The 15,315-nt window shown below is 38.5% G+C and overlaps 1 protein-coding gene across 22 annotated transcripts in view; it reads left to right on the top strand.

Annotated features, from left to right (window-relative positions):
- The window catches only part of MPP7 (MAGUK p55 scaffold protein 7), a 255,744-nt gene that overhangs the window by 97,724 nt on the left and 142,705 nt on the right, over positions 1 to 15,315 (top strand). For 16 of the 22 annotated variants that reach the window (XM_507720.7, XM_054660889.2, XM_054660885.2 and 13 more), the window contains one exon: positions 6,103 to 6,221. In XM_507720.7, the coding sequence (XP_507720.3) occupies positions 6,103 to 6,221 (119 nt within the window). The remainder of the gene's footprint in view (positions 1 to 6,102; positions 6,222 to 15,315) is intronic. The other 6 variants (XM_054660897.2, XM_054660898.2, XM_054660901.2 and 3 more) reach the window with 1 other exon arrangement.

Genomic DNA, 15,315 nt, shown 5'->3' with positions numbered 1-15,315 from the left:
CTGGATATTTCTGGCTTTTTAGTCCTGCTATGCCAGGACTAAAAATGGTTTCCTGCTTGCCAGCCTCAAACCATCTGTATACTGGAGAAGTGTTTCCTGCTTGTTAGTCCCAGGCACAGTTTCTTGTCCACTTGCATCCTGGAGATGGGTGTTTCTTGCCTGCTCAATGATAATGGAGAATCTTTGGCCCAAGGAACCCAACCATCTTGTGAGCTGCAAACACACGTTCTCCTGTGAGCTCTGAGTCTTAGCCTTGGGGAGGGAGTCCTCTTCCAAGGTTGTTTTCTCCTTGGATAACAGGAAAAAATCTCCTTCAGTCCTAGGTATTCTTTAGAGTTCTCTCTGACTTTACAGATAAGCCCCTGTTATAGGTAATAATTATTTATATTAAGCTTCTCTGTTCAAATTACTGCAGAGCTCCTGTCTCCAGGTTGGACCATGACTGATGCAAACATAGCAGAAATTAGGGTTTGATTAATCACTAGTGTTTTCTTCAGTTTTATGGAAATTTAGTGCACTTAAAAATCTATAGATTTATGTGATTATAACTGCCTTTCCACCTTGGGTGTTCTCCAACCTAGAATGTACCCTTGCAGGTTCTGTTTTCCTTTTTCAGATCCTAGCTCAAGTCCTGCAAGTTCCAGTATAGCCTTTTCTTTTTCTTTCTTTTTTCATTTTTTTTTTCTTTTTGAGATGGGGTCTCACTCTGATGCCCAGGCTGGAGTAAAGTGATGTGATTATAGTCACCACACCACTGCAACCTTTACCTCCTGGGCTCAAGTGATTCTCTTGCCTCAGCCTCCTGAGTATCTGGGACTACAGGTGTGCACCACCATGCCCGGGTAATTTCTTAAATTTTTTATATAGACAGGGTCTCACTATGTTGCCCAGTTTGGTCTCTAACTCAAGCAGTCCTTCTGCCTTGGCCTCCCAAAGTGCTGAGAGGAGTGAGCCACTGTGCCCAGCCCCCAATATAACCTTTTATGACCTTCAATGATTGGTCTCATCTTTAAATTATTACAGTTCTTGTACGTATCAATCAACTGACCCTTGACATATTTTAGTTTTGCTGTGGTGCTTTCTTTTTTTTTCAGTTATAAAATATGCAAATTAAAAAATATTGCTTTTTATTTACTGGAAAATTTTATGAAATAATTTTATTGAAATGCTTCACCTGCATCTTTGACAGTGTCTATTCCATGTACCCAAAATATAAGGTGAGATTTTTTTTCCTCCTTAAAATTCTTTCTCAGAGAAGAGAGAGCTGCTTTATATTCAAGTTCTTACAAAATCTCTTATAGGTAACTTTCTGTTATTTCATTTACTCAAAAATATGTTGAATGGAGAAGGCACATTGTTCTCATATAACCTAAATTCAAAATTTTTGGGTATGGTTTTAGAGGCCACCTGACAGAATTGTTTTTTAAAAAAGGACACTATTCATCAAGACAATGGGAGAAAAAAAGGTTACAAAGAAGTTTAAGCCAGATTTAATTATTATTCCTTAGGGAAAGGTTGTGACCTCACATTTGCCAACGTTAAAGATACTTAAAGAGTAGCTTAGTGGTTCTGTTGTAGAGATAAAAACTATACAGTTACAGGAAAAATGAAAAACCGATCAGTTTTATGTAGATTTCCCATGATAGCATCTCACGAATAATCAAAAATATGCTGCATATCAAACAGCTTATAGCTTATCTAGAAATGAAAATGATATATTTTAACTCTGAAATTTAAATTATTTACAAAGTTATTATAAATAATTTAAATAAAACAATTTCATGAAATATGCAAGTGGGGCCCAAACCTAATATCTAAATTAATATATTTTACCTCATAGGTAATTTAAGGTATGTGTTCCTAACTAAACTGCAATGTAAATTTTAGAAGCAGGCATGAGCATTTTATCAACATCTATAAAAGTCAATTAGATATTTGAATTATTAGACATAAACAGATGTTAATAATTAATGAGGTATGTATTTCGTTGTCACACTAAATGTTCATGTATTTATTTGAAAGAAAATGTGTTTTGGATCTTTTCTTGGGCAAATAAGAGAGCCTTATATTTAGGATTGCTTTATGTTGGGGCATATTCTGTGTCATCTAAGATGATAAGACCTCTGGGGGCAGAGATAGTCGTATATTCTGTAAGTTGTATCTCCAGTGACAAGCATAGTACTCTGAATATGAGAACTCAGTAAATGTTGATTCTTAGGAACTTTGCCTTTAAAGAGGATCTTAGTCAGTTTTGTACTGCTATAACAGAATACCACAGACTAGGCAATTTGTAATGAACAGAATTTTATTGGCTCACAGTTCTGGAGGCTAGGAAGTCCAAGATCAAGGAACCAGAATCTGATGAGGGCCTTCTTGCTGTGTCATCCATGGCAGAAAGGCAAAGAGAGGGAGAAGAAGACTGACTCACCTTCATATAATGAACCCATTCCCAAGATAATGAGCCCACTCCTACCATAATGGCATTAATCTATCCATAACCTCTCATTGGCCTCCACCTCCCAATGCTTTTGCATTGGGGTTTAAGTTTCTGATACATGCTTTTTAGGGGACACATTCAAACCACAGCAAAGACCTAACTCAAGTGTTTACTTCTTTTCTGAAGACTTTCCTGATGTCTAATTCCTCCTTTGCAGGAATTGACCACTTCCCTTGCCATTGCCACAGCACTCTAACCTTGTCCTGGACTTACTAATAAACCTGCCTGTGCTTGTCTGCTGCACTGCCAACTCCTGAGGACAGGAGCCGTGACTGATTTTTCTTAGATCTTTAGAGCCTTGAGGAGTGTTTCATTCATAGCTACCATAACTGTTTACTGGAATCAATGAGTTTGAATGACTACAGAGTATAGGGTATCTCATTGTCTCAGTTCTTGCCCAAAGACCAAGTAGATTTAGGTAAATTCTTAAAAAATATCTGCTGCTATCTAAACTCTCATGATTTGCCCTTGAATCTCCACGACCCAAACCATTTGGATTTCACAAAATTCTTCACCATTAGAACTTTAGGAACTGAGTATAGGAGTATGTTAAAAAACATGTTAAAACACAGGCCCCATTTTATGCATGGCCAGAGATGGTTTCTAGGGCCCTTATAATTCATTTGAGTGGAAGTAGTTGTCTATATTATTTACCTTCATGGAGACTGTGCACAGCTCTGGCCTGGTGGCTCCTTTAATCATGTCTTTAATTTCTGGTTGGCACTGTGCTGTCTTTTCTTGCTGTGGTCATGGTTACCAGATGTGGTGGTTGAAGGGAAGGTACGGCTCTTGTCACTAGAGTGCCAAACTGTGGTGGGATATTAGTTAGGATTGCATAAAACTAGTAAAAACCAGAGAACTCTGGTTTATGAGCTTCTGCTAACAGAAAAATTATTTTTAATAAAAACTTAAATATAATATGGCTTATTCCCACAAAATGTAAGCAGTACTTGGGTAAAGTTAACACTTTCCATATGTAAAGGACTAGCGTGGTTTTATTTCTGAGTATGGTATTGTATCCAATTGCAATATACAGCTAAGCTATTGTTTGACTTTGAACCATTGAATTGAAATGACATTTTCATTCTAGAAGAAGACATGTTAAGCAACGGACTGCCTACGCTGTGCCAGCCACAGGGCTAAATGCTGCCATATGCATTGCTCTATAGAATTCTTACAACAACCGTGTTTGCCATAATTTTTTTTATGTTAGCATTTTATTTTGAGATAATTGTAGATTGATGTTATGATCTCATGTACCCCTCAGCTACTTTCTTCCGATGGTAGCATCTTGCATACTTATAATAGAGTCTTGCAACTAGGAAATTGCCATTGGTACAATCCTTTGACCTTTTCAGATTTCACATTTTATATGCACTTATTTGTGTGTGTCTCCGCGTGTTTGCGTATTTAGTGCTATGCATTTTTTTTTTTTTTTTTTTTGAGACGGAGTTTCACTCTGTTGCCCAAGCTGGAGTGCAATGGTGTGGTCTTGGCTAACTCCAACCTCCACCTCCGGGGTTCAAGTGATTCTCCTGCCTCAGCCTCCTGAGTAGCTGAAATGACAGGTGTGTGCCACCACACTGGGCTAATTTTTGTATTTTTAGTAGAGACGGGCTTTCACCATGTTGGCCAGGCTGGTCTTGAACTTCTGACCTTAAGTGATCTGCCCACCTCGGCCTCCCAAAGTGCTGGGATTATGGGTGTGAGCCATTATGCCTGGCCGTGCTATGCGATTTTACCACACCTGTAGGTTACCATTTGTTTTTAAACACATGAGGGAAATAAGGCTCAGTTAAGTTATGTGAAATGCTCTAAGTGTAGACTTTGAGTTTGAATCTAGCTGTGTTTGATCCACACTTGCTTTTTCAGTAACGATATGATTAATAACAGTAATAATTATGACAATAGCTAAAACTTACTGAGTTTCATGTGAAATGTATTGAGTACTTTTTATGTGACAGGGACTGTTCTAAGGTATTGAGTCATTTAATCCTCCTGACAACTTTTATCATGTAAATTATGTCAGAGTTGAATTAGTCTCCTTAATTAAACTGTAAGTCATGTTACCAAGGAATAGGTAATTATTTTTACAACTCCCCAAATCAATAATAAAATAATGAAATTTCACCCTTTCTTTACATAATTTCACATTTTGACTTCTGACCTTAACCACTGATCTTGGCCATTGTTGATTACTTTCATATATAAAATGAAACCTGTATTATTATAGATTGAGTTAGGTTGAGATACCTTACAAATAATTTTACTAAACTGTAAATAAGAGCTGGTGTAGGCAGAATGCCAGGATTTTAAGGGAATAGATGTAAAACACCAAGAATACTTCAGAATGTAATTGAGAGAAGGTTTTTTTTTTTTTAAAGAGTGTTTTAGCCTTTTTTTGGCCAAATAAGGCCCCAGACATGTTTCAATTTAATCAGATCTCCCAAGTTATGTATCTTAATTTTCAATGTGGTACCTAATGCCTTTGGTTGTGAGTTATCACTGATAAGCAGAATTAGCATGCTTCAGGAAGATAATAGATATACGAATCATCAGCCCATAATTTACTATTCTTTGCTAGTTAAATCTCTTGTAAAGCTGTCCCTGTGATGAACAGCAGCACTTATTCAGACCAAAAATAACAACAGTCCCATGTGTTGTAGGTCCCAGGAGGTCTTGGTGTTTTTGTAGACAGCAGACAAGAAATAAAAGGAATTTTGTCCTTTTTACCTCATGTAATCCCACTGGAAAATGAAACATGTGCTATGAGTTGATATTGACTCCTGCCAGGTCACCTCCCTAAAGAGTCTCGGGCAGGCACTGTTGCAACATTCTTGGACAGGAGTGTGACGGGCTGTGATGGAGATGGATGGTTTTTGTAGTACGCTACCGTGGAACACTGCACTACTGTCTACCCCTAGGAAGTGGCTAATGAGGACGCCACGAGTAACCCGCATCTGTTACTTTAACTCTTTCAGAGGGTATTACATAAGCTTTACATCCCCCAATTTTAAACTAAGTTCTACGTAGCTTTTTTTTTTTTGATAGTTGACTATAGTAATGTAGAACCATTTATGATTTCTTTTCCCGTACTTTGTAGGACTTTCTTTTGGATGTTAGATAATGCAAGTATTTTTGAAACTATATGTTATTAGGAACTATTTGGACCCTACAAAACCCTTTTAATGGGCCACCCTATCAATTCTCTGTTCTTCTAAGGAAGTTTTTCCTATTCATAACTCATTTCACTCTTTGGCTCAGATTGAGGGAAATGTAATAATGATTAAGGAAAGGAATGTATGCGTTTTCTTCTTTTTCTGAAAACCTGTACACATTTTCTGTCTCGGATTATGTAAACTTGGAGGGCTGTAGAATGTTGACAACTGTGAGAGGTAAAAATGAGTCTGTTAATACATAGCACTGCTTTGGAATTTAAAAGCCAGAAAATTCCCCTTTGGTTCTTTGGAGAAGTGTTTAGCTTGATGGCCCGGAATACAAATCCAGTAAAATTGGCATGTTCCAGCTGTCATTTACACACACCTTAGGCGAAATTAATGAGATCACTCTAAGATTACACTTTGTGTTTTATTTTCATTTTATAGGTCTGTATGAGCTGTTGGCTGCTCTGCCAGCCCAGCTGCAGCCACATGTGGATAGCCAGGAAGACCTGACCTTCCTCTGGGATATGTTTGGTGAAAAAAGCCTGCATTCATTGGTAAAGGTAAACCATGCTGATGTCAGATTCTCTTTGCGAAAAGCATATGGAAAAATATTTGGGGCACCACCAAGTAAACCAGAGATCAAATTGTTGCTCTCTGAAAACAAAACTGCCTTGTTCCATTCACCGACGGGCGTGGAAGTTGTTAAAGATTCTACCAAAAATACATAGATGATTTCACTTAATGGTGGTGAGCTGGCTCTGTATACTAATGTAGCAACCATGTGGTCACCCCCTTGTTTAGAGAAAGAATATGAAATAGTAGCAGGAAGGTTTAGACTCTTTTACGGTCAACATTCATGAGCTGGAATTTAACTTAAATAAATGTTCACAGCAAAAATTAGAAGGAATCTATTTTCTGAGGTCAAGGATGGCAGCAGTTCAGTAGCCACATTAATTTAAAATAATTTCCTTTAACAAAGTCAACTGAAATTCTAGTAAGCTGTTTCTTTTATTGGCAGAACTCCATTGAAGTGGTATTTTGTATATAAATACACTGAAGCCGAATGTGAGTAAAAACAGTTTTTGGAGACACTTTTAGTAAAGCATCATGCCATGAAAATGATCAGCCAGCAGAAATCGGGTCTGGCCATACAGCAACATTGGGAGTGATCAGAACTCCTAAAATAGTAAAATGAGAACAAGAAGCTTACTGGAAAATATGCCACTTGTGCTTCTGGAAATATGAATTGCATTTTCTCTCATCTAACTCAAGCTGAAAGAAATTTAGAGTCTTTCTGGAGTTTATGAGGAGGTAGAAACCAGTGACTCAATGATAACTGGACCTATATTTTTAAATTCAGCTAAATTTGTTATGGCTGCCTGTCATGATAAGAGGCTTTTAATTGATATAGAGTATTAGAAAATGAGCAATTTCTGAGTTGCAATTGCTTTTCAGAACAGAATTCCTATATATTTTTTTTTGTCAAATTTACTGAAATTTGTGTACTTGCAGCACTGACAATTCTTAAGAAATGGAAGTGTTGATATGTAGCATTTCCCTAGCAGTACATTTAAAGACCATGTTTATTTGTTCATTTCTTTATTTTTTCATAACAGTGTAATTTCCAAGGCATCCTTGTGCTCTAAATAATAGTTGCCCTCTGGGGATTTATTAGGCATGGTCTTGGGATTATAACTGATGACGTTTATGCCTTGGTAATACAATCATAAAAATATTTTTATGTTGACTGTGTGGAAGTTGGATAGCTATGGGTTTATTTAGATTGAGTTGACCTTTTGATAGAAGGAATAAAATATATTTGAGGTGTCATCATCATCCTTTAATCATTAAATAAGCATGCCTCCAAACAATGGATGCATATTCATTTGTATGTATTTACAAATAGCTACTATCTCAGCTTCCTTACCTATAAAATTAAAGTTATAATATCTGTTTACAGGGTTGTTTGTGAGTTTCAAATAAAATAGCGAAGATCTGAGTTTTTTGGTAGTTATATAATGGGGTTAGACAAATTTAAGTAGGCATTATTAAGTATTGAGGAAAAAGTTAATTATCGTAGCACGCTAAAGACCAAAAAGGAACTACAGAGATGGTTGTTATTTCTATTAAAAGAATGAAACTAATGCATAAAACAAATTCTTAGTTACACTGGCTTGAGTTTTAAGCTGAGGCTGTTTTTCAAAGTATATGTCAATACTAAGTGGTTAGAAAGCATAGCGGAGGGTATTGATATCTGATTTCATAAAAACAGTGGAGCGAATAAACTCATGTTGCTAGTATTTAGATAGCACAATAACACATGTACTATTCTAAATGTTTTCCAGTAATTGCTGTAAAATGTATTTTCAAAATTAGTTTTATTACATACCTCTAGTACATTCTCAATGTCTTAATAGTTCCTCCCACCCCCAACTTTTATCAGACACAGACCTCAAGTGTGTCCTTTGACTGACCCATTCTATTCGTTTTCAAGTATGTAAAGTCTACAATACTTTCAGGAGGCAGGTTCTTGGGACTGGAGCTTTAAACAGCTGGAATAAACCGCTTAACTGTATTCCAAGCGTGTCTATTTAAGCTTGGAGGATAGAAGCCTTCAGCTTTTGTACGTAAATCTTGGTAGAGCTGAAGGAATTTGTATGAAAAGATTTGTGGTAGAGTGAATCAAAATCGCTTTGGTTTTATGCTCTTCTGCCTGCAGTTGAAGCTGTTAGAATGTGGTTTAGAACTGAGTGAACACAAGACTTGATTTTATTCTAGTACAGAATTTTCATAGTTGTTATCGTGTGATCGTGTGTGTGTGTGTGTGTGTGTTTAAATGGGCTGAGTGCAGTGGTTCACACCTGTAATCCGAGGCCAGGAGTTCAAGACCAGTCTGGGCAGCACAGCAAGGCCCTCTCTCAAAAAAAAAAAAAATTAAAAATTAGCCAGGCATAGTAGTGTATGCCTGCAGTCCTAGCCACTCAAGAGTCTGATGTGGGAGGATTGCGTGAGCCCGGGAGGTCAAGGCTGCAGTGAGCTGAGATCACACTACTATGCTCCAGTCTGGATGACAGAGACCCTGTCTCTTAAAAAAAAAGTTTGGGGGCAGGTTGTAAATCACAACACAATTTTAAATACATAGACCTCTTTGGACTAGGAAAAAATATACTTATAAAGAGGAAGTTTGAGTAATACAGTCTCTGTGACAGATTCAGCCACCTTGGGGTATCTGGCTACAGTGCAAGTATATGTAGGCTGGGAGCTTGTCACTAAAAAGGAAATATGGTGATCCTCTAGGGTGTTAGCTGAGGATGCTTTTTAAAAGAAAAACGCCTAAATAGAAACGAAGAATAATAAAAACGGTGAGCATGAGACTTTAGAAGTATCAGAGGGAAGATGATACTGAGAGAATGCCTGAGAAGTCTCATATTGATATGGTTTAGCTGTGTCCCCATCCAAATCTCATCTTGAATTGTAGCTCCCTTAATTCATACGTGTTGTGGGAAGGACCCTGCGGGAGATAATCGAATCATGGGGGTGGTTTCCCTCATACTCTTCTCATGGTAGTGAATAAGTCTCATAAGAGCTGATGGTTTTTTAAAGGGAAACCCCTTATGCTTGGCTCTTATCCTCTCTTGCTTACCACGATGTAAGATGTGCCTTTCGCCTCTGCCATGATTGTGATGCTTCCCCAGCCACATGGAACTGTGAGTCCATTAAATCTCTTTTTCTTTATAAATTACCCAGTCTCAGGTATGTGAAAACTGACAAATACACATATCTGTGGGATGGAAATTCATTGTTTATGAGGGTGGAAATAGAAGGATATCAGAATTCACATGAACTAGGGAATGGTATAGACCATCAGCAAGGGTAGAGCTGCATCCAGGACCCATCTCTTGCAAATATCCAGGACCATATATTTTGTATCCCAACCTCATTTCTAGATGTAGTTTCTATTCTTGTGGATTCTTTTTTCCTATTGAGATCTCTTTACTTATTTTACATTTTATTTTTTTTAGTTATGTTTCTGTGTGTTTTTGTAATCTGGTTTAAGTTCATTTTAGAACAAGATATGGCACAAAAACTTGCTTAAATACTATCTTTCTTTCTTTCTTTCTTTCTTTTTTAAAATTCTTTGAGACAGAGTTTTGCTCTGTTGCCCAGGCTGGAGTGTAATGGTGCAATCTTGGCCCACTGCAACCTCTGCCTCCTAGGTTCAAGTGATTCTCATGCCTCAGCCTCCTAAGTAGCTGGGACTGCAGCCGCCTGTCACCAGGCCCGGCTACTTTTTGTATTTTTGGTAGAGACAGGGTTTCGCCATGTTGGCCAGGCTGGTCTTGAATCCTGACCTAAGGGATCCACCTGCCTCGGACTCTCAAAGTGTTAGGACTACAGGTGTGAGCCACTGCGCCTGGCCTATATTTCTTTAAAATAAGGCTGTAGTTCTGTTTTCTCCAGAAATCTTTGTTTTTAACTCACAACTATGTTAGATTTCTAGGATAAGAATATGGAATTGTTAGTACCTTTTAAATAGTTGTGTTATGTTTACCCCTACCCTTTAAAGTAATTATGTGTATATTTGGGAACAGGAGGAAAAAATGTAGCAATCTGAATTTTATTCTTTTTGGTATTTTGAAGTATTTCAACAAACCCAAATTGATATTTTCCAGATAATTTTCCTCATATGATTGAATTATTGTGTGTGTTTCTGTGATTTCAGCCTTATACAAGTAATGATAAATACTCAGACCCCTGTAACATCTGGTTACATTGTTTTAGCTTTGCATATTTTTTAATTTTGGGGGTTACATAGTAGGTATATATTTTTATGGAGTATACAATATATTTTGGTACCAGCATGCAATATAATAATCACATCAGGGTAAATGGGGTATCCATCACCTCAAGCATCTATTTAACTTTGAGTTTTGATGGACTGATTGATACTATTTGTTGGGTACATACTCTATGCCAGTTACTATATGGACCACTAGGGCCAAGATGTTCAACTTGGTGGGCACAATCCCTTGCCTGTGGGGGCTCCAGTCTCCCAGAGAGTTTATAAATGAAGGGATGGATGATTACAGTATTCTAAGATAGGCCTCATTTGGAGCTTTTTAGGAGAGACACAAGGTACCTCACTCAACACTAGCCTCAGAGGGGGCGGTTCATGGAGGATTTGGTATCTTAAGTTGGAACCTGCATTCGGTATAGGAGTTGCTCAGGTTAGGCTGGGTGTGGTGGCTCATGCCTGTAATCCCAGCACTTTGGGAGGCTGAGGCAGGTGGATCACTTGAGGTCAACAGTTCGAGACCAGCCTGGTCAAAATGATGAAACCCTGTCTCTACTAAAAATACAAAAATTAGCCAGGCATGGTGGCACATTCTTGTAATCCCAGCTACTTGGGAGGCTGAGGCATGAGAATTGCTTGAACCTGGGAGGCAGAGGTTGCAGTGAGCTGAGATCGTGCCACTGTACTCCAGCCTGGGCGACAGAGCAAGATTCCATCTCAAAAAAAAAAAAAAAAAAAAAGGAAGTTGCTCAGGTTAGAGTTTATGGGATGGATGAGGGCATGGGAGGTCAGGCAGAAGGAATAATGGATGCGAACACCTGGAGGCAAGAGCGAACAATCCACCTTTAGGATTGAGGTCAACAGATTGTTTTGGCTGATCTGTGACACCAGGAAGGCTGTGGGCAGCCGAGGGTGGCAGGAGAGATGAACAGTGACCTGTTCTTGAATAGCTTTGTAAACGACAGAAGGTAAATGGGCTTTCTTCTAAGAGAGTGGGAACCATTGCATGGAAAGGTTTCAAGAACAGTGAAGATATCAGGTTTTTCTTTTAGAGGTAAACAGTGAAGACTGGATGGGACATGAGATTCCCAGGTCAGAGATGATGGTGGCAAAGTGTTGGAAGAGCCACTGATTTTAGTTTGAGAGAGGGAGGCTGATGTTCAATGTGCTCTCATCTGCCTGTGGGCTCTTCATTGAAATATGAAACTCTCCTGTTGTAAGCCACCAACTATTGTTTATGCCAGGCCATTGCGGGTTGGAAGAGGATACCAGGAGACCTGTATAAGCCCTAAGATACCAGGTACCAGTTCTTATATATTTTGACCATCTCCTCAGAGGAGATGAGAGGTAATTTTAGTTTTGGTTTTTTTTTTTTTTTATTATACTTTAAGTTTTAGGGTACATGTGCACATTGTGCAGGTTAGTTACATATGTATACATGTGCCATGCTTTGGTTATGTTTGATATCTGGGGCATAATCAAATAGAGCTACTTATTGGATGTGTGAATCTTTTTTTTTTTTTTTGAGATGGAGTCTCGCTGTGTCACCCAGGCTGGAGTGCAGTAGTGTGATCTCGGCTCACTGCAACCTCTGCCTCCTGGGTTCAAGGGAGTCTCCTGCCTCAGCCTCCCGTGTAGCTGCAATTACAGGCACCTGCCCCCACGCCCAGCTAATTTTTGTACTTTTAGTGGAGATGGGTTCCACCATGTTGGCCAGGGTGGTCTTGAACTCCTGACCTTGGGTGATCCACCTGCCTTGGCCTCCCAAAGTGCTGGGATTACAGGCATGAGCCACCGCACCTGGCCTGGATATGTGAATATTGAACTGAGGATAATTATGTTCTGGATTGGACAGAATAGATTTGGGAGTAGGGGTGCCAGATAAAATGCAGGACATCCTCTTACAGTTGAATTTCAGATATGCAATGAATGGTCTTTGTTATAAGTGTGAACCATGCAACATTTGTATTTTCGTTACTGAAATCTGACAGCTCTTATTTGGGAGTCATCAACGTTTAGAAGGTAACATTCTTTTGGGAACAGATTTGTTGAGCTATATAATTCACCTACTGTCAAATCACCCACTTAAAACATACAATTCAGTGGTTTTTAGTATATTCACAGGATTGTGCAACCATTGCCAAAATCAATTTTATTTATTTTGTTTATTTTGTTCTTTTCCTATCCCCACAATCAATTTTAGAACCTTTTTATCACCTCAAAAATAAATCTTTCACCCCTAGCCATCATTCTTCAATCCTTGCATTCTCTCTCCCATCCCATCCCTAAACAACTGCCAGTCTACTTTCTGTCTCTATGTATTTGCCTATCCTGGAAATTTCATATAAATGGCATCATCTGTGGCTTTTTTGTAACCGGCTTCTGTCACTTAGCTTAATGTTTTCAAGGCTCACCCAAATTATAGCATGTATCAGTACTTAATTCCTTTTTATGACTGAATAACATTGTATGGCTATATCACACTTCGTTCATCCTTTCATCCATGGATGGACATTTGGGTTGTTTCTGCCTATTGGCTGTTATGGTGATGCTACTAAGAACATTTGTGTATAAGTTATTGCATAGATGTATATTTTCACTTCTCCTGGGTATGTATCTAGGAGAGGAATTGCTAGGTTAAATGGTAGCTCTAAGTTTTTATGAAGACCTGTTAGACTATTTTTCTAAGTGGCTGAACCATTTTATATTCCCACCAGCAGTGTATAAGGGTTCTGATTTGTCTGTATCTTCACCAACATTTGTTTTTATCTGACTTTTTGATTCTTACTATCCTGGTGGGTATGAAGTGATACCTCATTGTGATTTTGATTTGCATTTTCTAGATGTCTAAATAATGTTAACCATCTTTTCATGTGCTTATTGGCTATTTGTATGTCTTCTTTGGAGAAATGTCCAATTGGATCCTTTGCCCATCATTTCTCCCATTGGATTCTTTTTAATTAATAAACTTTACTTTGTAGAACTGTTTTGGATTTACAGAAAAATTGAGCAGATGGTACAGATAGCTCCCATATCCCCCTTCTCCCCTTCCCAGTTTCTCTTATTATTTACCTCTTGCATTGGCATGGTACATTTGTCAATTAACGAACCAATGTTGGTTGATACATTATTATTAATTGAACTCCATTGTCTACATTAAGCTTTATTCTTTGTGTTGTATACTTCCAGGTTTTGACAAATGCATTATGTCTTGCATCTGTTATCACATTGTCATGAAGAATAGTTTTACGTTTCCAAATCTCCCATGCTTCACCTGTCCTCCCTCCCCAGCTCAGCAATCACTGATAGTTTTACTGTCTGAATAGTTTTGCCTTTTTCCAGAAGGTCATATTGTTGGAATCATACAGTATGTAGCCTTTTCAGATTGGCTTCTTTTACCTAGTAATATGCATTTAGGGCTCCATCAAGTCTTCTCATGGCAACATAGCCCATTTTTTTACTTTGTATTGCTGAATAGGATTTAGTTGTAGATAAGCACCATAGTTTGTTTCTCCATTAACCTTTTGAAGGGCATGTTCATTGCTTCCAGTTTTGAGCAGTTACAGGTAAACTTTCTATAAACATTTGTGTGCAGGTTTTTGTGTAGATGTAAGTTTGCAACTCATTTGGATAAATATCACGGAGCACAGTTACTGGATCATGTGGTAAGACTAGCTTTTTAAGAAACTGCTGGCCAGGTGTGGTGGCTCATGCCTGTAATCCCAGCACTTTGGGAGGCCGAGGCGGGTGGATCACCAGGTCTGGAGTTCGAGACCAATCTGGCCAACATGGTGAAACCCTGTCTCTACTAGAAATACAAAAAACTAGCCAGGTGTGGTGGCACGCGCCTGTAGTCCCAGCTACTTGAGAAGCTGAGGCAGAAGAATCGCTTGAATCCAGGAGGCGGAGGTTGCAGTGAGTTGAGATTGTGTCACTGCACTCCAGCCTGGGCGACAGAGTGAGACTCTGTTTCAAAAACATTTCAAAAACAAACAAACAAAAAGAAGCTGCCATATTGTCTTTTAAGGTGACTGTACCATGTTGAATTCCTACCAGCAATGAGTGAGAGTCCCTGTAGCTCTATAGCCTTGTCAGCATTTGGTGTGGTCATTTTTTTTTTTTTAATTTTAGCCATTCTAGTTGGTGTATAGTAGTATCTCATTATTGTGTCAATTTGCACATGGTAGGTTAAGCATATCTTCACACGTTTATTTTTTTATCTATACATCTTCTTTGCTGAGGTGTCTATTCAGATTTTTTGCTTATTTTTATTTTTATATTCCTGTTGTTGAGCTTTAACAATTCTTTGTATTTTCTAGATGCAAGTCTTTTATCAGATATGTATTTGCGAATATTTTCTCCCAGTTTGTCTTTTCATTGTCTTCGTGGTGTCTCTCACAAAGCAGAAGTTCCACATTTTACTAAAGTCTAACTTACAGATTTTTTCTTTCATGAATTGTGCTTTTGGAGTTATATCTAAAAACTCATTGTCAGGCCAGTCACGGTGGCTCACGCCTGTAATCCCGGCACTTTGGGAGGCCGAGGTGGGCGGATCATGAGGTCAGGAGATTGAGACCATCTGGCTAACACGGTGAAACCCCGTCTCCACTAAAAACATAAAAAATTAGCCAGCAGTGGTGGCGGGCGCCTGTAGTCCCAGCTACTCGGGAGGCTGAGGCAGGAGAATGGTCTGAACCCGAGAGGCAGAGCTTGCAGTGAGCTGGGATCGTGCCACTGCACTCCAGCCTGGGCGACAGAGCGAGACTCCGTCTCAAAAAAAAAAAAAACAACAAAAAACCAACCAAACAAAAAAACCCAAAAAAACTCATTGTCAAACTCAAGGTCACTTAGATATTCTT

Source organism: Pan troglodytes, chromosome 8, assembly GCF_028858775.2.
Source record: "Pan troglodytes isolate AG18354 chromosome 8, NHGRI_mPanTro3-v2.0_pri, whole genome shotgun sequence".
Classification (NCBI taxonomy): Eukaryota; Metazoa; Chordata; class Mammalia; order Primates; family Hominidae; genus Pan; species Pan troglodytes.
This window is presented reverse-complemented; position numbering and strand designations above follow the sequence as displayed.